The 25,089-nt window shown below is 53.3% G+C and overlaps 1 protein-coding gene across 2 annotated transcripts in view; it reads right to left on the reverse strand.

The window, feature by feature from the left end:
- The window catches only part of AGAP1 (ArfGAP with GTPase domain, ankyrin repeat and PH domain 1), a gene marked incomplete at both ends in the record, with an annotated part of 517,572 nt that overhangs the window by 295,880 nt on the left and 196,603 nt on the right, over positions 1 to 25,089 (reverse strand). For both annotated transcript variants that reach the window (XM_080719974.1, XM_080719973.1), the window contains 3 exons: positions 14,992 to 15,126; positions 20,110 to 20,251; positions 23,124 to 23,209. In XM_080719974.1, coding sequence (XP_080576100.1) covers positions 14,992 to 15,126; positions 20,110 to 20,251; positions 23,124 to 23,209 — 363 coding nt within the window. The remainder of the gene's footprint in view (positions 1 to 14,991; positions 15,127 to 20,109; positions 20,252 to 23,123; positions 23,210 to 25,089) is intronic.

Raw genomic sequence — 25,089 nt, forward strand, 5'->3', positions numbered from 1 at the left:
GTAACTGACACAGTCTGGTACGGTTCCCACTCTGCTAACACTCAGACTGTAACGCAAGCCTCTATTTTGTCTAAATCTTCTAACATCAGGTTTTATTCTCGGGTGTCTACAGGGGCCTCGCGGATGGATCTTTACGAATGCTGGCTCCGTTTTGGAATCTGCCGGCAAGATCCTTTGGAAATTCTGTCAAATGTATGAATGTACTGATATCAATCCCGCTACTTCCAAAGAGAGAGTGATTTACCAAGGGGAGGGATACTCATTGTCCTTGACTACCAGCTTCTCCTGTGCTGAAGTCCGCCAGAAAGCTGACTTGTAACCGCACAGCTCCCTGGTGACCAGGAATGCAGGAGAGGTGGCCCCAGCACACTGTCCCCTGTACATGGAAGGGAAGCTGTAGCCACCTGCCCCGGAGCTCTTCCTTGTACAGTGTTCCTCCTGCCTGCCCTGGGGGCCGGGGGAGGCCAGGGCTGGTCTGCGGGGCAGGGACCCATGCTGCTATGAGCTACAGGTGAGCTGCTGATCAGGAGGTGAAAGCTTCTGCCACCGCAAGCTCTCAAAAACACCTGCAAGCCGGGCGTGGTGGCGCACACTTCTAATCCCAGCATGTGAGAGGCTGAGGCAGGAGGATCCTGGTTTGCAGACAGCCTCAGCTACTTAGTGAGGCCCTTTGCAACTCTGTTTCAAATTAAAAATAAAAATAAAAAATAAGACTGGGAGTGTAGGTCAGAGGTAGAATGCCCCTGGGTTCCATCCCCAGTACCACAAAAAAGAAAAAAAAAAAAAACACCTGTAAAATAAATCCCATGGAGGTGAGCCTCGAGACGAGGCTGCCGTCACAGGGCTGGTGTCCACGGGAAGCATTTGGCAGTTTGCAAAGGAGAGCTACGAAGTCACTTAAATGCAAGGGTTAAGCTGGGCGTGGTGGCACAGGCCCGTAACCCCAGTGCTTGGGAGGCCGGGACAGGAGGGGCACAGGTTCTAGGACGGCCTCAGCAAGTTAGCAAGCCTCTCAGCAACTTCGGGAGACCTCATTTCAAAATAAATAAACAAAAACGGATTGGGGTATGGTTCAAAGGTAGAATGACTTTAGATTCAATCCCTAGTACCAAATAAGAAAAGAAAATATAAATAATCTATAAACACATACACATATATAGAGCACTTAGGGGCAATTAAATAGCAAGTATTTTCAGGCCTCTTTAAATCAGTTACTAAAAAGATATAAATCCCCAATTTTATTTAAAAGTATTAAAAATTGACTAACTGGGCATTTATGATAAATTGTTGGCTATTGCTCGCACCTAAGATCATAGGTAATTTTCACTGGCTTAAGAGTCTCCTATATTTTTCCAAAGATAATAATCAGAAAAAAGGTTACGTCCATGTGAACAGACAATATATGCAATGTACATCAATGCATATTTTAATAGAAATAGATGTGAACCATTACCTTGAAAAACAAAATTCCATGCAAAGGATTCAAGGATGTGCTGGCAGCCGGGGTTGGGGTCCTCGTCTCCTGGCAGGCCTCGATCATGCAAACCAATGGCCCTGCCCCAGAGGTCCCTGCAGACAGGGACAGGGGTGCAGTGGGAGCCTGTGCCGGGCCCGGGGAGGCAGCAGGCGGCCCTGCCCTTCATTCTCGTGGCTGCCAGCAGATGCCACCCTCCCCCCGTTCTGACCACGGTATTCCATAGCGATCGAGTTAATTATATATTATGCTACAAGGACTACCTCCGTATAGCACTTAATTTCTTCAAGAGCTCCCTGACCGGCCTCCAGCTCCCAATGGCGTGAGCTGGAGCAACTAACTGCTGGTGTTTCTTTAATAACCCTTGGGAAAGAGCCCGCCGCCGAGGAAGGAGGCCAGGGGACAGGAGCGAGCAGGGCCTGGTGCCGTCTCTAGCTTGTCTAATTATTATTATCATTTAACCAAGGTGCTCTCAGTGAGCTTAATGGGGCAGACTCAGGACTGCACCTTTCTTTTTATTTTTCAAATCTAATTTTGAAGAAAATGTCATTAATAGAATGAGTCAGTGACTTGACCCTTAAAAAGAAAAAAATAAACTGCATCAGGTGTGTTGGCTTGTCATCCCAGCATTTGTGAGGCCGAGACTGTAGGATCGCGGTTCAAGGACAACCTCAGCTACTTAGGCCCTTACAACTCAGTGAGATCCTGTTTCAAAATAAAGAATAAAAAATAGGGCTGGGGGTGGAGCTCGGAGTTAGAATGTCCCTGGGTTCCATCCCCAGTAGTGGGAAAAAAAGCAACAGGGAGAAGATAATGCAAGCCTTGTGGGTAAAGGAGGAAAAAGGAAATCAGAAGTGTTGTGACAGGCGTACCCCGCCCGCGGCATGGGCTGTTCCAGCCTCCTGGTTGCTGCCCGACACCTGAGGCCCTGCTCCTGGGGCTGCCTGGCCTGGTCTTAGAACAGAATGATCCACACCAGGGTCCCCCATGCAGCAGCCAGCCAATAGACAGCTTAGGGGAGCTGCAAGGAGAGAAGTGCCGAGGGAGGGAGCAGAGGGTCCGGGAAGGAGCCGGGGCTTTCCATTTCTCATCTGCTACTAAGATGATTCTGCTCACATTTCATCTGAATGAGCTGCGTCAGGATCATCAAAGATCCAGCTGATGAGATCAGCGTTTCCAGACTGTCTCTGAGCAGCAGGCTCCTTTTCTTCCCAAGAAACCGATGGCAAAACACCAGGTAGGAAGAGACAGGCCGCTGCCCCTCCCTGCCCACGGGTGCCTCGTCCACCGTCAGCTACCCACGGTCCTGGGGAGGGCGCGACTCCAGCCTCAGCACACAGCAGCGCTCACCTTCCGCAGATCCTGTGACCCGCCCACCATGCTCCGCACACAGATGAACACGGCCATTTGTGAATTCAACCGGAATACCCGCAGCCTGGGCCGCTGTGCCACCCGGGCGGGGCACCTGGAAGGTCCCCGTTTCCAGGGCTGGCAAAACAACCATCTTTGGCACCACAGACCCCTGCGAAAGCTGCCCTCCGGAGAAGAGAGCGACCTCCTCTCCAACTCTGGGTAAATGACCTCTCTGGCTTACATTTTCCTTCTCCTGCTATCCTGGCAACGTTTTGCTACTCCGAGGACTGTAAAATTGTAGATGCCTCCACAACAGATCTGCGTCTTGATATATAAACTCCAGACATGCAAAATATAAACACGCTGATGAAAGGAGTTTAATCAGGAGAGAATATTTAGGTTGTGTGTCGGGGGTATATTTCTCATTTCAGGCACTGAAAGCGTCATGAGCCCTATTTCCCATATAAAGATGGGAACAGTTTCTGATCTAAGATGCTAGGAATTCCGAGATTCTAATGGACTTTATGTAATGGCAGAAAATAAAAGACAAAAGCAAATAAAAAGTAAATAAATAAATGGAAAGTGACAGAGAAAAGCCCTATCTACTTTTGGGGGGGGGGGACCTAACAGGGAGTAAAAGTAAAAACAAAACAAATCTTCAGGAGTCAGACTTGACTCTGCCACACAGGACACGGCAGCCCCTCGGCCCCGCCTTCGTCTCTATCCCCGCCGAGGGTCTCCGGACGCCAGCAGGAAGGGCCGCACCCTTGGGCAACTTCGCGCTCTCGGTGCTGCGGCTCCGGTGTGCACAGCTCTGGAAAGCTAGGCTCCTCCAAGTGGAGAGCCCCCTCCTTCAGCCCGGGGCCGTCCCGAGCCTGTGCTGGTCTCATCAGACTGCTAGGAGAGGAGTCCACAGCCTCCAGGCACAAAGCGCAAAGGCTGGGCAGGGAGGCTGCGCAGCAGCCCGCCAGGCAGCTCTCCCTCCTGGGTGCTCGGATCCCAGGACGCAGCCGCGACTCAAGACGCCTGGGCTGGCGCTCAGGCCAGCGGAAATCCTGGGGTGGAGGCTTCTATTAATAATGATGGGCCCACGCAAATCCGTGTGTTCGACTCTATAGAGATACCTTTTGCCAATTAAAAAAAATTTTTTTTCTGCAAAGTTACATGCGGGTCAAAATGGAAGAATGGATTTGGATTCCTTTAACCACAGAATATATCATTTCATCTTTATTACATTCTTCTCATGCCAATGAATGAAACTTCTTCACGTCTGCATTCGGGGGCTGCTGATCCAGTAACTTCACACACTTTATGGAGTGTATCTTATTGCAGGTCCAAATGGTCTCTTAAACCAGCGCTATTTTTATTACGTCAGTATTCTCCATGGCGACAGTAAAAAGGAAGGGAAAAAACGCGGGTGACAACTATTGGTACGAGGGCTTGTGCTGCCCCCTAGTGGCAAGTTCCTAAATTGGCGGCGTTTTTAAGGCATCTACCTGGTTTGGGTCAAAACTGTCATTCCGTCAGAGCCCTTCCCACCACAGACGCAGGGCTCAATGACTCACACGCCGCAGCACGGTAAGAAATCAGCCTGTGCGGAACCCACCAGAGATAACTTACGTTATCACAGGGCTGCTGTAGCCCAAGCACTCTTGGTGTTATGAGGCTTCCGTTTTATTAAAGACGACTTGAGTTCACTGCCAGGTTTGAACATGCGATCCAGGGGATAGCTCAGTGGTGGAGAGCTTGCCTACCATGTGTGAGGGTTTGGGCCTCGGTGCTACAAAAAGAAAAATAATGCAACTAAGAGCTGTTAAGTAGGGACATTTTAAAAATTAAATGGCGCTGCCAGGAGACAGCCCCATTTCTAGCTTCTGCTTGGGTGAGTGTGTGCGCCCTCCATGGGCCTGGCCTTGCTCTGGAGGTGGGGGAGAGCTAGATAGGGCCAGAGCCCCTTCAGGCTTGAAAATCCTACACATCTGTAGGTCAGGCAGGAGATGGATTTAAATGTGGTCCAGGGCGGGGATGCCGTGTGAGCACGGGACTCGCTCTCCACGGCAGTCACTGGCTGGCGACACTTCCCCATGCGGGGGTTTCCAACATGGAATACCAGGGGAGAGGAGGTCGTGCCTCAGGAGTATGGGATGCACTGGTCTGGGTGACATCCTGGCTATGTTCCAAGGCTCTATCCAGATGGACACGGGACAGCCAGCAGGAATGAGTACGAGCGAGGCGAGGTATACAAGGTCACAGCCACCCGCAGAGTTCCGTGATGGCAGTCCGGGCCCTTCCCTGGGCTCAGCCTCTGCATGGAGTGAAGGGCAGACGGCACCGTGAGCCCTCCTGAGCTTCCCGGGGCCGGGAAGAGAACCGAACCCAAGGAAGACAACTGAACCCAAAGAGGAGAACCAGACCCAAGCAGCTCAGAGTTGCACTTGTGCTGCCCCCAAACCTCTTTGCCCAGATTTGTGTCTCCAGTGAGACACGCCTGCCCCCAAGGAGTGGGGGGACCACACCACTTCTGAAGGCAGGCTGGACTGCAAGCCTCCAGGCACCGGGCCTGGGACCCACGCTCAGGGCCACGCCTCGCCAGTCTCCGCAGACCAAGATGTCGCCACAAGGGCAGGTTTGCGGGCACTGCGAGGACTCTGGTGTCCGAGTACCACCCCAGACAGCCTCAGCCTCCCGCACACGACTGCGGACTCTCCACGACCGACCCCGGGAGTGGAGCTTCCTTTTCGTATTATGGAAAACCTAAGTTATTTTCATATTATGGAAGACTCATCTCAACTAGTATTTGATGGGTTTTGCATCTATAAAGGTATTTTGTGTGTGTGTGTGGCACTGGGGATGAAACCCAGGGGCATTCTACCTCCGAGCTACAGCCCTATCCCGATTTTTTATTCTTTATTTTGAAACAAGGTCTCACTGAGTTGCTAAGGGCCTCACTAGGTAATAGCTGAGGCTGGCCTTGAACCACGATCCTCCTGTCTCAGCCTCCCAAATTCTGGGATTACAAGTGTGCGCCACTAGGCCCCGCTCAAGGTTTTTTAAAAGGTAAGATGGGAAAACTATAGATGAGCAAATAAAATGACCTAACTGAAGAGGAGAATTCCCTAATGTGCATGATGTACATTCACAAACATATCCAAGTCCATCCCTAATCCGCTGAGGAGCGAGAGGACGGATGGGTGGGAGCTGGGGAAGGGCTGATTGGGTGATGTGTGCATGGACGTCTCCACCATCTTGCACTCCATTAAGATGTATGACTACAACGGCCCAGCAAAAAATTAAGAAGCAAATCAGAAGTAAACACGCAGGGAGGGGAAGGAGGGAGAGGCGGCTGCAGGGGAGCTCTACAAGGCGAGGACCAACGCGTCCGACTTCCGGACTGTGATGCGATCTCACCCAGGGGAGGGCCGGGAGGGAGGCAGCTGGTAGGAAGGACAGCCACGCCTGGGCACCGACCCTGAGGTGGGTACGTCAGACAGAAAAACCACCAGAACTAAATGTCTAATAGAAAGCGGGGCCAAAAAGATATTCCCTCTACGGAATGCAACGTAAAAGTTGATTATCCTGCGGACAACGCAATGGACAGTCACGGCCGCAGAGTGGTGGTGACGTGGGTGGTTTTTATTTTCACATTTCATATCCCTTAGAAACCATGTCTCTTTTTGCTCTGGCACATTTCACAGCTTCCAACCTGTTTCTCAAAGTGTGTACAGTGCGCCTTTCTTTTAGACAACAAATGCACAATACACTCACAGCCTGCTTCTGCCGAAATCTGGGAAGACCGATAAGGCTGTCGGTGAGCTGCCTCCCTGCCACAGCTCTGTACGAATCACTCGCAGGAAATCCCAATTCCACAGCCCGCCTCGCAGGGAACCCAAAGTGGGGAGGCCTGCTCCCCACGGCACCCCTGGAGCCGACACCTGCCACGTCCAGCCCGAGTAACTGTAAGAAACTGCCAGAGAACTTTGCAAGTCACCAGGCCAGCCTCTCGGGATTACGTTTACTGACCTAACCTTGCCGCTCACCTTGTTTTCTGCAGAGCTCCTTAATGAATAAAGATTATTCGAAAGACAGAAGGGCTGAAGTGCCGTGTGTGTGTGCGCCCCTAACGTCTCGTGCTCCATTAAGATGTGTGACTACGCCCGCCAATAAAAAAGGCCGGGTACGGCCGTACTCTAGAGGGGAAACGCGTGACCCTCCACGAGGCTTCCAAGCAACTGCACATCAGCCATAACTTTGACAGCTCCTGACTAGCCTAGTTAAGTTCTGTTTTCTTATTCTTTTGATCAGAGATTCTGCAGAGGGCTAACTAGGTCAAAAAGTACATCACTGCTTAATCATTTTAAAAACATTAGAAGGAGCAGAATGCCGTGGCATTATGAACAGATTATGAACAAAAATAAAAGCCATTTGTATGCATTAATGATACATCAAGCTAATTCAAGCTGGCTAAAGTCATTAGAGAGGAATCCTGGGGCAGGCCACAGCCGCGATGCTGTGGTGCAGAGAAATACTAAAATAACCATTTTCTATGTCATCGATAAGAGTCATTCCACGAGCCAGGGATGAGCGGCGCGTGAGAAGCACGTAGAGTACACGGCTACGAGTGTGTCTATGATCTGACTCTGGCAGCGTGAGAGTTAATGCTGGCATTTCTGTACAGCACGTATGAACATCCATGTATGCTTAACACTTGCAAAGAAGAGAAATGCAACACGAAAAATTCCAACACAGGGTAAGAAACTGTCAAGAAAGCTCAGAGCCTCTGTCTCCATACCACTCAACAAAACTAACTGTGAGGAGAAAGGTTGCTGGCTGTCTTTGTGATCACAGAAACTTGGATCAAGCCTTTAAGATCATGTCTTCCCGTGTGTGTAATACTAGGAACTGAATCCAGGGGCATTCTACCTCTGAGCTACGTGCCCAGTCCTAGTTTATATTTTATTCTTAAACTGGCTCTCACTAAGTTGTGAAGGGCCTTGCTAAGTTGCTGAGGCTGGCCTGGAACCTGCGAGCCTCCGGTCTCCGCCTCCCAAGTCCTGAGATTGCACATGTGCGCCACAGTGCCTGGCTCCTATTATTTTTCAAAAGAAAAACAGCCAGCTCAGTCAGCTTTCCACCGCTACAACAAACACCTGCGATAAATAAACTTACAAGGAGAAAGGCTCACCCTGGCTGGCGAGTTCAGAGCCCACGTCCAGCCCACGTCCATCCTCGGCTGGCCCTACGCACGTGACGAGGCGTCGCATCATCGGAGGCGCACCCGGTAGAGCTCAACGTTGGTCTCGTGGCCAGGATGTGGGCAGGAGGAGGCAGAAGGGCTAGGGTCTCACTACCCCTCACACCCCTTCAGGGGCCTGAGGATGTCCTACTAAGCTCACCAGTTCCCCGGATGGCCGCGCTGGGACCAAGCCTTTATGTGGAGCTTGGCGGGTCTAAGATGCCACTCCAGCGGGGTCACGCCCGGTCCCCGTGTGCTCACACTTGGGCCCTGTGTGTTGTGGGGTCAGCACCGGCCGTCGGGAGGCCATTAGGATAATGCTGCACCCACACGTGCTCACCTTAGATGGAGGATTGTGGGCAAAACAACTGAACAGCAGGGAGAGAATTCCTCCTTCAATGTACGGCCTCCTGGTCCACCGGACAGTCCAACAGACCAGAGATAAAAGTGCAACTCTAAACAAGAAAACGAGCGGAGCTCAGAGGCATAATGTGAAATAATTGACATAATAATATTCAAAAACACGTGGCCGACTCAAGGATAATCACCTCAAATTCTCAAATTGGCCCTGAAAATGCATCCTTATACATTCTGGACTTCCTGCGTTATGTTTGAAAGATTCTGTCTCGGTTTACGTTCCGGAGTGTGGCTCACCTGAAAGGCGCGCTTTTACACCAATACAAAGGTGACTCTTTTTCTTTGTTTGTTTTTTAGTACTAGGGATTGAACGCATTCTACCTACGAACTACACCCCAGCCCTCTGTATTTTTCATTTTAAAATAGGCTCTCACTAAGCTGCTGTGGCTGGCCTCAAATCTGCAATCCTCCTGTCTCAGCCTCCCAAGTACTGGGATTACAGGTACGTGCCACTGTATCCAGCTCTGTGACAATTTCTGAGCCTAAATTTTTCCAATAAATAATAACTTGAGAGGTTGTTTTCTTGTTGTTCTAAAACCTCTGAACATGCGATTTAGAAACCAAAAGTTTAACGCTATCACTTTAGAATTATTTCAATTGTAGTTTAGTGCTGTTTTATAAGAATGCCTCTTTCAAATTAAGTGACGCTGAAAACTCACCAACAAGGGGTATCAAGAATGTCATGTTTCCTAAGATGTTACTATAAAATATCCGTGCACTTTCCCACCCAAACTTAAAGGATGTCTACAGTTCAAAGACACCGGCCAAGAAGATCCCCGCACCCTTCGTGTGTCTAAGTCACTGAACACCGGCACTGGATAAGGGCCTTTCGGTTGCTGAGAGGAGATGGGCCCTGGGGCCCGGCGGCGGCTGGATCCCACAGCTTGAGACTCTGCCACGGGCAGTGACAGTCAGTGGCGACGGCCTGTGCTGGACGATGACAACACAGCCAACCAGGACCCAGATGCTGAGGAGACCCCCGGGCCCTTGGAGCCCCTGAAGCCTGTGTTCCCATGCACACCCTGCCCACACCGCCACAGAGCACCACAGGCCATACACAGGCCAGTAAGTTCACTCAAGTCCCTTCTGTTCCTGGGAAGTTCTAAAATGTGAAACTCTTTAACAAGGGGTAATTTAAGCAGCTGAACCTTTTTCACCTTGTCCTAATACCAGGCCCACCCCTCGCCCCTGTCCCAGGAAGCCCTAGAGTCAGCAGTTCAATGCACAGGGGAGGTGAGCATGTGCAGGGATGAGGGAGGGACAGTGGCAGGGACAGGTGTGCAGGGAGAGCGAGGTGGAGGCCAGGGTGCCGGCCGCGCCAGGGGCACCAGCTAGAAACCGGGCCTAATTAGAGATGCTCTCCTACATCAGGAGCCCTTAACCTTTGTATAAATATCAATCATTAGAAATGATAAAAATACAGCCAGGCGTGGTGGCACACGCTTGTAATCCCAGCATTCGGGTGGCTGAGACAGGAGGATCGTGGTTTGTGGCCAGCCTCAGCTACTTAGGCCCTCTGCAACTCAGTGAGACCCTGTTTTAAAATAAAGAATATATACCAAAAAAATAGGGCTGGGGGTGTACTTTGGAGGTAGAATGCCTCTGGGTTCCATCCCCAGTAACGCAAAAAAAAAATATATATATATATATATATATATATATAAATATATGTGAGCAGAGCACAGTGACCCAGCGGTTCCCTTTTTCGGTGCACACTAAGTTCCCAATGTACCTATGCATGTATGCATGGCTTGCCTTCAGCGGTAAACAGTCTTACTCTTTTACACATGCATGCGCACGCACACATACGTGCGCACACACATGTGATCTAATTAAATTTTTCACATGATAAAGGAGAAAAGCAATAGAAACAAAAATAAGTCGTTTAGTAGGCCACCACAATATGGAGAACCGGCGGTTCTGGGAGAGCGGGGGCAGGCCTAATTGACACATCCTTTCGCAGCGTAAACAAAGGCTGCCGTGTCAGCAGAACGCGGCGGAGCTAGATGATGCGGTGCTCAGGAGGAAACCCCAGAAGACGGCCTGCACGCCAGCACTCCGACGCAAGCAATTAGGCGGCACGAGCAGGCCCATTAGCACAGCCACCCGGCCTGGACCCTGCTGTGATTAGGACTGCGCGGCTGCAGATGCTTAATGAGAAGTGGAATTCTTCATACACCAGAATCTTGATCTTTGGGATCAAAGGGCAGGAAGTAAACTGAGGCCCCTCGCAGAGCCCCGGCACAGCCTCTCGTGGCTCTCGGCCGCCGCACAGGGGCCAGGCGGGCCGTCACCGGTCAGGGCAAAATCAAGGGAATGGTCACTGAGACAGCGTTCTTGACATTTACTGCAGGTACACAGGCATTTACTGCTAGCGCATGAGGTCGAAGGGTGGACACAGACCTGCCTCCAACGGGGACCCTCTTCCAGGTGCCCACCCACCAGAATCCGAGGAGCCCTGGCGAGCATGACGGCTGCCCGGGGCAGGCACACTACAGCAGCCTTCTCGGGCTAAGGCCCAGCGCTCTCACCCTCACGAGTCCAGAACCAGACTGTTTCTACTGAAGAGCACGAGGGGCCGCTGTTTGTGATCACCAAGTTGGCCCGGGTGACCAGTAGGCAGATGGTGGCAATCTGCACCCATCTTTCTTCCATGGATCTTGACCTGGCCCAGTGTCCGCAGCTACTGCGCGCTGCGGGTTTCCCTACTGTCCGAGAAACAAGCTCGGGTTCTAGTGCGGAGCGCACCTGGGCGTGGACTTACGCTATGCAGAATGTGTTGCTCAGATAGGGACTGAATAATTGACTAGACTAGAATATATATGCAAGAATGTTAAATTCTACACACAAAACTCGTGTTGGGATGCGTATCAGAACGATTCATGCAAAAAACAGCACTGCTTAGAGTTCACACGGTCTGTATGGCTGCCACACCGTGTGCCCCGCCTGCCCGGCCCCCGGCATCCTCCTAGGGGCCTTGCTGGTCATCCAGAGAGGGCAGACACATCCGCTCAGGCTCACACCCAAGTCGGGAAGAAGCACAGTAATCCTCTAAAGATGGCGCTCATCTAAGACCCACGCACATCCAGCTGCCCCATGGGCCCCACAAACCTGCCAGTCACATGGCAAGGATGGTCCCAGGCTGCTGCGAAGGGGAAGGGAGGGAGGGCTCCCGGCCCGTCGCACCTGCCCAGGTTAACACTCCATGCCATTGTTCAGCACTCGGCCTCCCTGAGGACCCCGGCTTCCAGAGGGATGAGACCCCCCCGTGCTTTGCATCCTGCTGTCCCCTGGCTGGGCGGCCGGGCACCTGTGCAAGGGGAGGAAAGATGGAGGGAGGAAGCTGTGCCGGGTCCACACTCCCTGCATCCCAGGAGAGCCCTCCCCACGGGCCGCCTGGAGCACGCGCTGTTGGCCCGAGGACCAGACCACAGCCCCAAAGCACCGCGAGCACAGCCGCGTCTCCCACCGAGTCACGATCTGCCTTCCCCTCGCAGGCAGTAAGGAGCCGAAGGGCTGCAGCGCTGAGGATCGGACCAGGACCACAGGAAGCACCTGGCTGCTGGCTCTCTTACTTATAAACTACCTACTGCACAGAAATTACTCGCTTTTAATTTATTTTTTTTCTACAATGCAAAGACGCAAAACGTCAACAAGGAAAAGTAAACCCTAGGGCATAAAGGAAGTCAGCAGGTCAAAAAGAAGCCCAAGTGCCCCAGGTCGGTAGGGTGGGGTGAGCTGGCAGGCTCCCCAGCATGCAGGTGGGGCCAGCGCGCCCTTAGGCAGAGGGATCTGGTCTGCGGCACTAAATGTCAATGGCCAGCGTCTGGCTGGGCACCAAGGCTCCTGGGTCCCAGGCTGAGGGGTTGGTTCAGGCGATGTGCTTTTTGTCTAGTTACAAAACTTTTTTGAGTCTCGGTTCCTTTAACTACACACCTTGAAGCTATTTCTTCCCGAGGATTAAGTTGGGTCCTAATAGCTGCACGAACTCTACCCAGTCAGCAACTGCCTGCATTGCTAGCAACGAGAGGCATTTATGATCTACGTAAACAAATACAGATAAGGAAATATAAGCTAGGCGCGATGGTGCATGCTGTAATCCCAGGACGTGGGAGGCCGAGATAGGAGGGCCACAGGTTTGGGGCCGGCTGCGGCAACTTAGACCCCGTTTCAAGATAGTAAATAAAAAGGGCTGGGGCTGTATCTCAGAGATAGATCATCCCTGGGTTCAATTCCCAGTATCACAGAATGAATGAATACCATATAATTACCATATAAATATTCAGAGCAATCTCAATCTTATCTTTAAAAGTTACATTTACATACCCCCCCACCCCCCGTGGTCAGACGTTATAACATCATGAAGACTACTTGCTGCCTTTTCAGATTCTAGGAAGTCCTAACATTTCTTGTGATATTTCTAAAATAAGAAATAACCTCATGGGCTGAAGACCCCCAAGCCTGTGCAGACAGACACCAAGAAAACAACGCGTGTCCTGACCCCGGCGTGGCTGAGGCCCCAAGAGCTGCCCCGGCAGCGCACACACTTTCACCTCACTTGTTAACATACTGACTGCCCTGTGACCTCTCGCCATCTCCCCTCGCTGAAGATACAGTGACGCGATTCCCGCCCGCCGGCGACGCCAGGCATCCTGGGGTGTAGGGATAACGTCTGTGTCCCCTCAAGTCGTATGTTGAAGCCCTAACCCCCAAGGTAGAAGGCTTCTGGGGGTGACTAAGCCAAAAGGGTGGGGCCCTCATGGATGGGGCCAGTGACCTCAGGCAGACAGCCGAGCTCATGTCCACTCGCTGCCTGAGGAGTCAGAGCTGGGCCGGCGCCTGGCCCCGCACGCTCAGCTCCAGAGTGCTAAGGAGTGACCGCGTGCCGTCGAGGCCCTCAGACCACAGCAGTTTGCTTCAGGTGCACTCAGAATGACCGGAAACCAGATGTCTGGCAGGAAGGCCCTGCAAGGTCGCCAGCCCCAGGATCAAAAAGTGTGTGATTATGTATACATGATCAGTTTATTTATGGGAAATTCGTGTTTATGAAGCACAATAAACGTAAGAAGAAAGCCCGCCACACAAGGAGGCGCCAACCCTCCAGCAGGAATGGTGACTCTGCAGTGGCCTCGGGCGTGTCCACTAAGGCCCAGGCTCAGCCAGAGAGTGGCAGAGCCCACCCGCGGGGAGAGCCGCCAGCTGGCCATAGGGCCGCGCACAGGCGCACAGCACTGCCCTGTAACTCACAAAAGCTTGAGGCCAAGCAACGGCAGCCAGCACCCAGGCTCTCGTGGAGACCTGTGCCTCCAGGGCTTCACGGGAGGGCTGCTGCGCAGGACCTGCTCAGGAGGGACCCCAGGGGCCACGCGCTGCTCCCAGGAAACCCAGCTTCCTTGGAACTGGCCTGTGAGAGGTGACAGGCAGCAGTGAGCCAGGAAGGGTGATGTGAGGCAGGTGTACTGAAACTCACGTGATCGCCTATGGAGCTGGCAAGGAAGCGGCTGGCTGCCCGGCTCAGACAGCATGCAGCCTGGCTCCAGGTGGAGGGAAGAAAACACCAAGTTCAAACCCTGACAGGGTCCTTAAAACTACCAAGGCGCAAAACGTGGGCCACTCCTGCGTGGGTCTCCCCCGCGCACCACACTGGGGGCTGAAGCAAAGGCTTGGGCCTGGCTGCTGGCCAGCCTCTCCATCACCGCTGTGAGCAGGTCTCCCCAGGGTCAGTGCAGGCCTACTGACCTCTACACAGCCCAGGCAGCCTCTGCAGGGCCCAAGCCTGGCTGGCCCCGCTCCGCTCCTGACACCAGAGCCACCTGGATCTAACCAGAAGGGGAGGCGGGCTGACATCCCATGATGCTCGGCAGAGATGGGACCCTCTGCCCAGAGCATCCTTCCCCAAGACCTTCCTGACGCCAGGGCTGGAGACCACCCTGCCTCCCATCTCCCCCATACACACCCACATCTGGCATCACCTCACAGACGTGGCTTTTTACCACCACAGAGCCTGCAGCACCACCAGGAGAAGTCCCTGCCTGGTTTGTGGCTATTCCTTGAAATGGGTGCTCAATAACACAGGCAATACCATGAAGCCATCCCTACGTGCTGGTCCTCACTCTCGGCCTTGAGTGGGCCAAACGGGGCTGCCCCTTCTTGGCAAATTTCCTCAAAGCCTAACAGCAGAATGCAGAGCCCTTCTCAAAGACCGGACTGGATTAAGAATGAGGAATCACCGTGAGAAAATGGTTCACAGTGCAGGCTGGAGAATCCTGAGCACTGCTCACCCGGGGCCAGAACGGGAGGCACTGCTACACTCAGCCCATCCCAGGACTGCCCCCAAGCAGGTGTCTTGCTGTCTCTTCTACAAACACCACCGAAAGAAAGCAGGACCGAACAGGGTCAGCCCCTGCCTCGCTACGGAGCCCACCCACCCCCTGGTGGCTGCCATGGTCACCCGCACCGGGCACAGCGCTTCTGCCGGGAGCTGAGCTGGGGCAGCCACGCAGCGCGTATTTACCATCCTGGAAGACCCGCTCCACGTTGAGCCCGTAGGTGGCACACGTCTCGTAGTACGTGCACCGCTTCAGGTCGTTGGAGAGCTTCCGCGCCCTGGCGTCGTCAATGACCCGAGGGTTGGTGGAGCTTATGGCGTCTGGAACAGAGATGGAAAGAGAAGCGTGTGTGACAACGAGCACAGATCACCCGTGACTCCCGTCCGGGTGGCCTGGCAGCCACACCTTCCCCAGAGGCCACAACACAGGTAAGAGCCTGGAGTTCAGGGAACATGGTTTACCCCAAATAACAAGTCTCAAAATCCAGAATTTGTTTCAGAAAGAACGTGTGTGTGTGTGTGTGTGTGTGTGTGTGTGTGTGTGTGTGTGTGTTGGTAATGGGGATGGAATCCAGGGGCATTCTACCCCTGAGGTACACCCCCAACCCTATTTATATATTGTTTATTTTGAGAGAGGGTCTAAGTTGCATAGGGCCTAAATAGCTGAGGCTGGCTGTGAACCTGCGATCCTCCCGTCTCACCCTCACTGGGCTTATAAGTGTGCGCCACTACATCCAGCTAGGGACAGCTACTGGACCTGAAAAGAGACTGTACAGAACAGAAGACTGTCCACAGCAGAGGCTTTCTAACCTGATTTTTGGGGAGTCTTGTATGATCTTCTACTACAGACAATAAACTCTCTCAACAAAGCCACCAGTAGGATTGCTCCACCAGCCATAGCAAAAGATATATAAAACTGGGGCAGTTTTCTTAACACACACACACACACACACACACACACACACACGTCTCCAGAGGTGTTCAACTGCTGAGCTATGCCCCAGCACTTGTAAGTTTGTTATCTTGAGGCAGGATCATGCTAAGTTGCCCAGGCTGGCCTAGAACTTGTGCTTTGTGACCCTCCTGCCTCAGTTTCCCTAGTCGCTGGGATCACAGGTGTGCACCACTGTGCCCAGCTAAGGCTACAACAGCTTTCAAATTGTATCTGTTTTTGTGTGAAAAGTACCTTTGGCGCCCCATCTTCTGAAGTAGGAAAAACAGGATTGTTGAGAAAATGACTTGTTCATTTTCTTCTCTTTCTTCTTTTCCTATTTTATTTTGAGACAGGGTCTAAACTGCATAGGACCTCACTAAGTAGCTGAAGCTGGCCATGAACCTGCGATCCTCCCATCTCACCCTCCCAAATACTGGACTTAGAAGTGTGCACCACCACATCTGGCTAGAGGACAGAAGACTGTCCAAAACAGAAGACTGTCCAGAGCAGAGTCTTTCTAACCTGATTTTTTTAGATTAGGAAATCTAACTTGCATTTCACAGGTAAGGAAAACAGGTATCTTTTTCAGAAGTGTAACCATTTTTTAAAAAAAGAAAACAGTAGAAAAAAGTTAGAAACCTAGTAAGTTCTCAAAGGTTTTGTGTACTCTGGCAAGCACAGGCCATGGAGCAGCCCCCAGCCTAAATCGTGTCCAGCAATGGCGGAGCCCTCCATCCTGGGTGGAAGAGCTGCTCCTTTCTGCCACCGTCTTCATAAGAGCCCACACACACCTGTGCGCCCCGCCAAGCCCAACCTCCCGCCCTGCACGGCGCGCCACCTGTGGCTCTACCCTGGTCTCGCTCCTCATTCCACCGTTATCTCAGAGCTTTTAACAGACCCTGCTTCCTCCTCCACTCGAGCAAACTGAGGTCGTGTTTCACAAACATTAAGTCGACAGCAACGCATCCATGCAGCTCCTGACCCCGTGCTCGGCTCCACCTCCCTGCCGGGCCTCCACAGACCACACACCCTGGAGAACAGGCAGAGCTCTTCCTTAGGTCTTCCCACCCCTTTACCCCTGACCTCTAGAGCCACTGACCCCAACAGGCAGGGAGGAAACTTGGGGTCCCTCACGTACACCCTGACCTGCTTTGCCTCCAGTGCCCCAAGGTGCCGCTCCAAAGAGCTCCGCAGAGGCCGTACGCACACAGCGCGGCACCCACCTGCGCCGTAGGAGCCCAGCCGCCCCAGCTTCCTGCGCCCAGGCCTGCGGTGCTCCGCCATGAGAGGGAGTTAAGGGTCAGGGGTTCTCCCTGAGGAACTATACTCTACCTGACGGCCTTTCCTAGTGCCTGGGGCATGTCTGGGATAAAGGGATCGAAGGCTTAGGAACAGAGAACGGGGACAATCCCTGTGCTCGCCTCTGGAGGCGCACCCTCTCTCTGAAGAGGATGCTTGCCTGGGCACACCACTCTCAACCAGGGGTGGCTAACTCAGGGATTTCAACTTCCCCATGGCTGCCGGTCCACAGCCTCTCCATGAACACAGGTGACCTACAGGAGGCGCAGAGGTGCCCTCCTCAGCCAGGCGGAGGCTCAGAGGGCCAAGGCAGAGACGGGCTGCTGTGCCAGCCCAAGGGGCACCTGGTGAGACCCACCACGCGCTGAAACAGAAGGCGCGAGGGCAACCGCTGGTGGACACGGATGGCTGCCCGCTGCACTGCAGGCTCCCACGGGTCCCTCTGCTTACTCCACCGCCTAGGAGGCGGGGTCAAGGCCACCGGCCACAGCAGGCCGCGCCTGGATGAGGGCGACCCGATGCCCAGGGGTCTCCCCTCACCGGCTTAGTTCCAAACTCCATCAGAGATGGTGCTGTGCGCTGAGCACTGGAGGACCCAGGCTGATCTTCCCAGCCTGGAGAGGAACTGAACCACCACAGAACACAGCAAGAGGCACCCTGAGCCCTAGACACGGCCCCAGCCCGGGTCACCCCAGCATGCACCTGCCCAGAAACACCTGGTCAGCCACAGGACAGCTGCATTTAAAATCCTACTCTGCAGAGTCAGGACAACTTCCAGCAGATTGCTTAAGAAAAGCACACACCTAAGATATTACTGACTGAGAATTCTCTGGACAGGTACCCCAAATATACCAGTGCTGCACACAGCTATCCCCCAGTATCTAAGGGGAATTAGTGCTAGGACCTCTAAGGATTCCAAAGTCCATGGGTCCCCCTGGCCCCACATTTATGGCAGCATGCTTGCACATAACCTGTGCACATTCTCCTGGCTACTTTAAACCATCTCTAGATTACTTATAATACCTAATACAGTGTGTTACTGAATTTGGGGGGGGGGATATAATGAAAAAAGTCTATGCATGTTCAGTACAAATGAAACTTTTTTTTTCGTAGTACTGGGGTTCCTAGAAACCCTTCTACCTCTGGGCTACACTCCCAGACCTATTTTGTACTTTTTTTAAAATTTGGAAACAGGGTCTCTTAAGCCAGCGTGGCTGGCTTCAAACTTGCGTGATCCTCCTGTCTCCGCCTCCCAAGCTCGGGGATTACAAGCGCGCGCCACCACACCTGGCACAAACGAAACTTTTAAAATAGTATTTTTAGTCCACAGCTGGCTGAGTCCGTGAGTTTAAAACTGAGGGCCAACTCTACTTAAAGACTAAGAGTAGCGCATGCCTGTGATCCCAGTAGCCAGGGAGGCTGAGACAGGAGGATCACAGGTTTGCGGCCAGACTCGGCAACTTAGTAATGCCCTCAGCAACTTAGTGAGACTCTGTTAAATTTAGTAAACGGAAAGGCCAGGGAGTGTAGCTCAGAGGCAGAGCACCCCCCGGGGTCAATCCCCAGGACAGAAAAGAAAAAACAGAGTAAGAACCAAGGGCTGTGGACGCTGAAGGGCGGGGGAATGTTATCAAAACCGGACACACCAAGGAGTTAAAGGAAGGGGATGAGCAAGAGAGGGGAGAGGTGCCTAGGCACCGCGGGAAAAACCGATCGATTTTGTTACACGCATACACGAACATTAATGTCCCAATGACACCCACTATTTTGCATAATTAATATGCAAATTTTAAAAAGAACCAAGGCCTTTTTCTTTGTTGGGCCTTGCCTCCTGGTGACCACTAGGGGGCGCTGTAGGCACAAGAACGCTCTCCTGTAAGGTGTGGGCTCAACCAGCCTTCTGAAGGTTTTGATGATGACAGGGACCACTGGCCACTACAGGTGCCACAAGAGGGGGCAGTACGGTCCAGGAAACCAACTCTAGCGTGCTTCTAGATTATTCCACACTCCTCTGCTTCTCCCGACACCCATGCCTGGCTGTGACTCAGCTTCCCCGGCAGACCCAGTCCAGGCAGCCGGGCACTGTGCCCGCGACTCTCCAATGCCACCCAGTGCAGCGCTCAGCCCTTCCTGCGTTTCCGCAGGGCTAATGTCTCCTGTGGGAAAGCCCGACATTGGGGCGGGGAGAGGCGTGCAGATACACTGGCTCCAGAGGCACTGGCCAAAATAGGCTTCAACCAAGAAATGAAGGGAGAAACATTTTGCCATGACTATTTGGTAAGTGGCCCATATTTTTGATAAAGCCCTTTTCAATTTAGCCTCTGGTCTGACTTTTTGAAAAGGACCCTTTCGGTACCTCAGTTACCCCCGCGGCAGACACCTGTTCATCAGTGAAACCACAGCCAAGAACAAGAATTCTGGCTCTGACGCCAGGTGACGGTCACAACCAAGATTTAGTTGGCCTTAGAAGAAAGAAGCCGGTCTCTGAAGGACCTGCGAGACGAAACTCAGGCCAGCATCATAAGACATCAGCCATCAGGAAGAACTAAGACCCGACATATGTCAGAAATCACTATCACTTTAAGCGTGCACTAAGAGTTTAAGCAAGTTTTATTAAGATAAATGAGCATATTTATTTTAATAAAATAAGCCTTTTGTTTATAAATTGTTATATACAACAGAGAATTAAGATATCGTGACACAAAAAGAAAATGGATCCACTTTCTGTAAAGCATTTGGGATGTGTGCGTGTGTGCTGAGAAGTTGTGAATGTGCCTGTTGTGTGTGTGTCATGTGTGCGTGCTGTCTGTGTGCCGGGGGTGTGTGTGTGTGTGTGTGTGTGTGTGTGTGTGTGTGTGTGTGTGTGTGTGTGTGTGTGGCTGCTGGCCAAGTGTCCTCTCCACAGATCGGATGGGGAGGGCGGGCGGCTTCAGCTCCCTCCGTGGCCCTCTGCCCCACAGGAGCCCTGGTTTGCACGTCCCTCCTCTGACCGCTCCGAGCTTCCTGCACACTGAAGTGCACACCCCAGCCCCGAGCCCGTGCGCTCCGAGCCCCGCGCGGGAGCCACTCACCCTGCGTCCCCACCAGCACCAGGGGGACCTCGCTGGTGTTCCTGTAGTTGGCCATCCGGCTGTAGTAGTGGTACACGGTCTGGAAACTGATTTCGTCCTCCAAGCTGAAGACAAATATGACGGCGTCCACCCACATGGCAAACTGCAGAGAGAGCAGGGCGGAGGGAGAGAGGCGCTGAGGGTGGGCGAGGGCGCCGCCTGGTCTTCCTCCGGAGCGCCAGGACGTCCTGCCCCGCCACTGCTGTGCCCTGTCACTGGCTCCCTGATGCTGTCTCCTGAGCACGCGGGGCCCCGTGATCCCTGAGGACCAGGTCCCTCGCCCACAGACAGACCATGCCAACATCTCTGGGGTCCGTGCTTCTGAAATGTCCACCCCCTGTCCCGGCCTTCCCAGGTTTGAGACGGGCACCGAGGGGGTCCAGGGCTGCTGTCCCATGGTAAACCTCTTCAGACCCTCCAGGATGCCCTGCTGGGCACTCACACTGAGGGGCGGCCCCTCCCCGGGGTCCTTCAGCCTGTCCAGAATCCTCCAGCAGCATCCCCACGCCCACCATTGGCCGCTGGGCTGGCGGGAGAGTCCCCCATATGGTAAATCTGAGCCCCTCAGCCTGAACAGCATCCACAAGGAAATTCCTTATTTTTAGGAATTAATCAAGCTGACGGAGGTGCCCTCTCCGACGTCCCTGTCAACTCACTTCACCTGCATCCAGCTGCCCGACACCAAGCCCTCACTCTGGCAGGTTAAACCCTCCGGGTGCCCGTTGCCTTTGTTGCTACTAACAGCCTCTCCAGCTGGGGCTGAGCACCCGGGCTCCCTGCAGCTCCCTTCCCCACACACCAACTGCCACAGTGGACCCTGACCCCCCGTCATGCACCAAGGACCTTATCTAAGTGAAAATGAAAAGAACAGACACCACCCCGCCTGCCACCTCTAAAAGAAAAATCGGCCCCTGGGTGGCTTCAAGGCCATAGGTTGGCTCTCAGTTACACACGGGCAAATTCCTGATGGTTAAAACCTGACTTCCACTTACAACTGAAGAATGTGTTCAGGTATAACAGGCCTGACTTTGTAACACTGAGGTCCTCATGATACATATAAAAATAAATGAAGGCCCTTGGCCAAAGCGTCTTGGAGGCTGGGAAGAAGCAGGGCTCCTCAGGGAGCCCAGGCCCGGCTGGCGGGGCAGTGCCCACCTCTCATGTCCTACCTGCCGCCCAGGGACCAGACCTCGGCAGCCAACACAAGGGCTGGAACCCCAGCACCACCCGCCACTAAACTCACTTCTCACAAGGGAAGCGTGAGCCGTCTAAGCACCCATTCTCTGGAGGGCACATTTCAACTGCCCTGGGTACTCAATAAATACCACCTGTTCTAATGGCTTCCCATTGGCAAATTTCGATTTTTTTTTTTTTTTTTTTTTTTGGTGGTAGTGGAGTTCCTGGAAGCCCTTCTACCTCCGGGCTACACTCCCAGACCTATTTTTATATTTTTATTTGGAAACAGGGTCTCTTAAGCCAGCGCACGCGGCTGGCTTCGAACCTGCGCGATCCTCCTGTCTCAGCCTCCCAAACACGTGGATTACAAGCGTGCGCCACCACACCCGGCTTTAGTCCAGACATTCTAAACTGTGCAAAAGCCGTACTTTCCATGAGCATTAGAAAAAAAAAGGATCTCTTTCAGAGGAAAAAAATCCCACTTGAGACAATATCCTGGGATTCCAATCTGCCAGTACGGGGTGGGGGCTGTAGAAACAGGAGGTATGGGCTTTATATGATAGCCAAAAAAGGGCGGGTTTTATTATTTTATTAATTCTCATTTTTGGTGCTAGGGATGGAACTCACCTCCAGAATGCTAAGTGCATGCTCCTCCACGGAGCTGCACCCCAGGCCCCAAAAGATTCTCAAACAGAAAGGCGATCAGAGTTCAATCTTCCCAGCACTGCACTGGCTTCCCGGTCCAGACCCTGGGCTGGGGGTCACTCCCTGGTGTGGGCCCAGGATACTTGCTCTCAGTGGAGACCATTCTCACCACGGTCAGCACTGGCAGCCTGGCTGGCTTCTCCCCTGACCAGCGCCAGAGCTGATGGCTCTCCAGGGCAGGAAACATGGTATCCCTGAAGTTGCTAAGCCAGGGCCTCCATGGAGGGCTGCTTTCCTGGGCTCTCCACACACTGCTAAGGCTGGCTCTCTAGCTAGCCTTGGAAAAAGCCACGTGACCAGGAAAAAGACCATCCCCGGTCACTCCGGCACTTATATTCTGGGGCAAGTAGAAAGCAAACCCACCCGCCGTCCAGGCATCACCTGCATTCTCCTAGGTACCGGGACAGGTGTGTCTTTGTGGTCTTCCAATGTGTGTGGTCCCTGTATCAACGACTGCCACTTTAACTGTCTTACAATCCTATCCTTTAGTTTCACGAAGAGATACGTTCAAGAAAGAAGGCCAAGGAGACGCGCAGTACCGCATCTCCACGAATGGGTCACCGGCCGTTACTGCTCTTGGCTCCTTTCAAGTAGTTAGCTCATACGTTATTAGCTGGACGTGAAGCCAACTGAGAAAGGGGTTTCCCACACTCCTGCTGGGTTTGCAGAATGCCCATCTTTCTAGGAATTTTCAAAGAAATCAAGATGCACTGCAGGCTGGTCTTCAGGGGAGACAGACTGGGCCAGGAAGCCAGAGAGGACATGGTGACTCCAGCTCCGGCCGTCGGGAAGGAGGCCGCAAGTCCACCCGGCCAGCTTTCCACGTTACCTCGCTGTCCCAGAGGTCAAACCAAAATGGGAAAGAAAGAAACAAGCCAGAACAACAGAAACCGCAGCAATTTCAACAAAGGCTAACAACGCCGACTCCGCTTCTCCTTCCTTCCTAACAATCAGAAGGTCGAAAAGTCAGCCACACAGACCGACTTTGATGGTTCCAGCAGTGAGCCCGACACTTCTAGCTAGAACTGCATCTTGAAGCCGAAGCCTAGGAGCAAGAGGGGGAAGGCTGGCTTGGGAGTGCATGCAATACTCACCTGCGCCTCCGGGGGGCCCCCTTCATCTCTGATGAGCAGCAGATAGCTTTGTCCATCCACCACAATCTCTTTCTTGAACCTGCCACCTGCCACACACAGAACACCTGGTTACAGAGAGAAATAGAGCAGAGGGAGGGCAGACAGACGTGGGCTTCGCTTGGGGAAAAATACACCCTAGGCGGCCGCCCTGAGTACTTGAGACTGGATTTCAGATGTCTCCAGCAACTCCTTAATTTCAGAACTGAGCTCAGGTTTCAATATTCGTCTTTAAGAACCCGTGGACATTTCTGCTTCGAAGGCAGGGCCTTGGGTGCAAGGCCAGGAACTCCCGGCTGAGAAGCATGGGAATCCTGTGTAGCCTTTAGACGTAAAGTTCAGAAATTCTCACTCACGGGGAAACAGAGAACACAAAATCGTCATTCTCTTGTTGGGTTCACAAAAGCAAGCTCACGCTCGACGGCTGCCTCGTCCACTGCACGAGCAGAGGGCGAGACCTGTATTCTCCTCAAGGGAAACCCAGTTCTAGGGAGGGGAACACAGACGGCATGAGGGTGGGGCTCTGGAGGCACGGGGCACACTGAGGCAGGATGCTAGACCACTACACACGTGTTAGACAGAAGCTACTGGATGGAGCTCCGCATGGCTGACAGCGGGCGGCGGACGAGGAGGTGTTAGAGACCGTGCTGGGTTAGCGAGAAGCCACCGGCCCTGCCGGGACGGGGTGCGTGGAGGAAGGGTGGCCAAATGAAGTTCCCAGGGCTGCCCCCACACACCCTGCACCTTACCCCCCAGGGGGGAGCCCCCAGGCCACCTGTGGCTCCATCTCCAAGCGCCCCATCTGAGAACCGGGCTCAGAGTTGGCTCTAGGTGACCTTCTCCCTTGCAAGATTCTCAAGTCTTATTTTTGAGAAAATATCGCATCACTTCCTGGCTCTAAGTCTTGACTCCCCCGTGAAGAGCACGACTCCCAGAAACCCTATGAAAGCCCCAAATAACTGAAGTCCACAAGTCAGTGTGGCCAGGGCTCTCTGGCCGGCCCCAGAGACTACACATGGGCCCTCTGCCTCCCAGGGCCACCGCTGGGCCTCCTACTCAGGAGCCCAGGTCTGGGCCATTCCGGCGCCCAAGAGTTCAAAGACCTTGCGTCCCCACCCCAATCCAAAGAAGGGCCCAGGGCCCTCCCAAGAGCAGCTGCTACCCGAGCCTCGTGTGAGCCGCTGACCCTCCCGCTAGAGGGCACACACACGTGTGGTCACTCCCTCACCGTGGCGTAACAGAGAACGCTGCCACCTCTGTTCAGTGTTCAGTTTGCTCAACAACAGAACACAAAGAAAACCTTCCCACCCTGTTTTAAAGCGCACACCCAACCATGTCAGTCCCCGCCCCTGAGAGGGGGCTGGGAGCCCTGCATCTCCCCAGACATGGTGCCCATGAGGACCTGTGCTCCGTGGGCTCTGGGGCCCAGCCTCCACCAGACTTCACCACCATGCTAGTCTCACGCCAAGTTCCTCACTAGACTAGATGACCTCCAAAACAAGAGCAGAGGGCGGGGCCTGTCCAGGGCAAATGTAGAACCCCCGCCTGCCCGAAACCTTCAGCCTATCTCGCCCAGCCCCCCGGGAAGCAGGAGTGGACATCAGCACCCGCCCCTCCCAGGATGACCCTGCTCCCCACGGGCATCTCTGCACCCTGCACGGGGGCCAGGCGAGCACCGGCTGGGTGAATCTCATGTCCAGATATTTCTGTGGAGTCACATCCAGATGGTGAATCGCAGCCTTGCCGTGACCTCGGCTCGGCCCGTCTTCAGTGTGGTCACCCTGGGCGAAGGGCCCGGCCCGGGTCTGCATGGCTCAACAGGAGGCAGCTCTTCCTCCTCGAGAAGGCCTCTTCCTACACTTAGTCCTTTAGAACCCCCGCCCCAGGCACAGGTGTAACTAATACTGCTTTTCTTTTCAGTATTTTATCA

The sequence above is a fragment of the Muscardinus avellanarius genome (assembly GCF_963383645.1).
Source record: "Muscardinus avellanarius genome assembly, chromosome: 2".
In the NCBI taxonomy this organism is placed as follows: Eukaryota; Metazoa; Chordata; class Mammalia; order Rodentia; family Gliridae; genus Muscardinus; species Muscardinus avellanarius.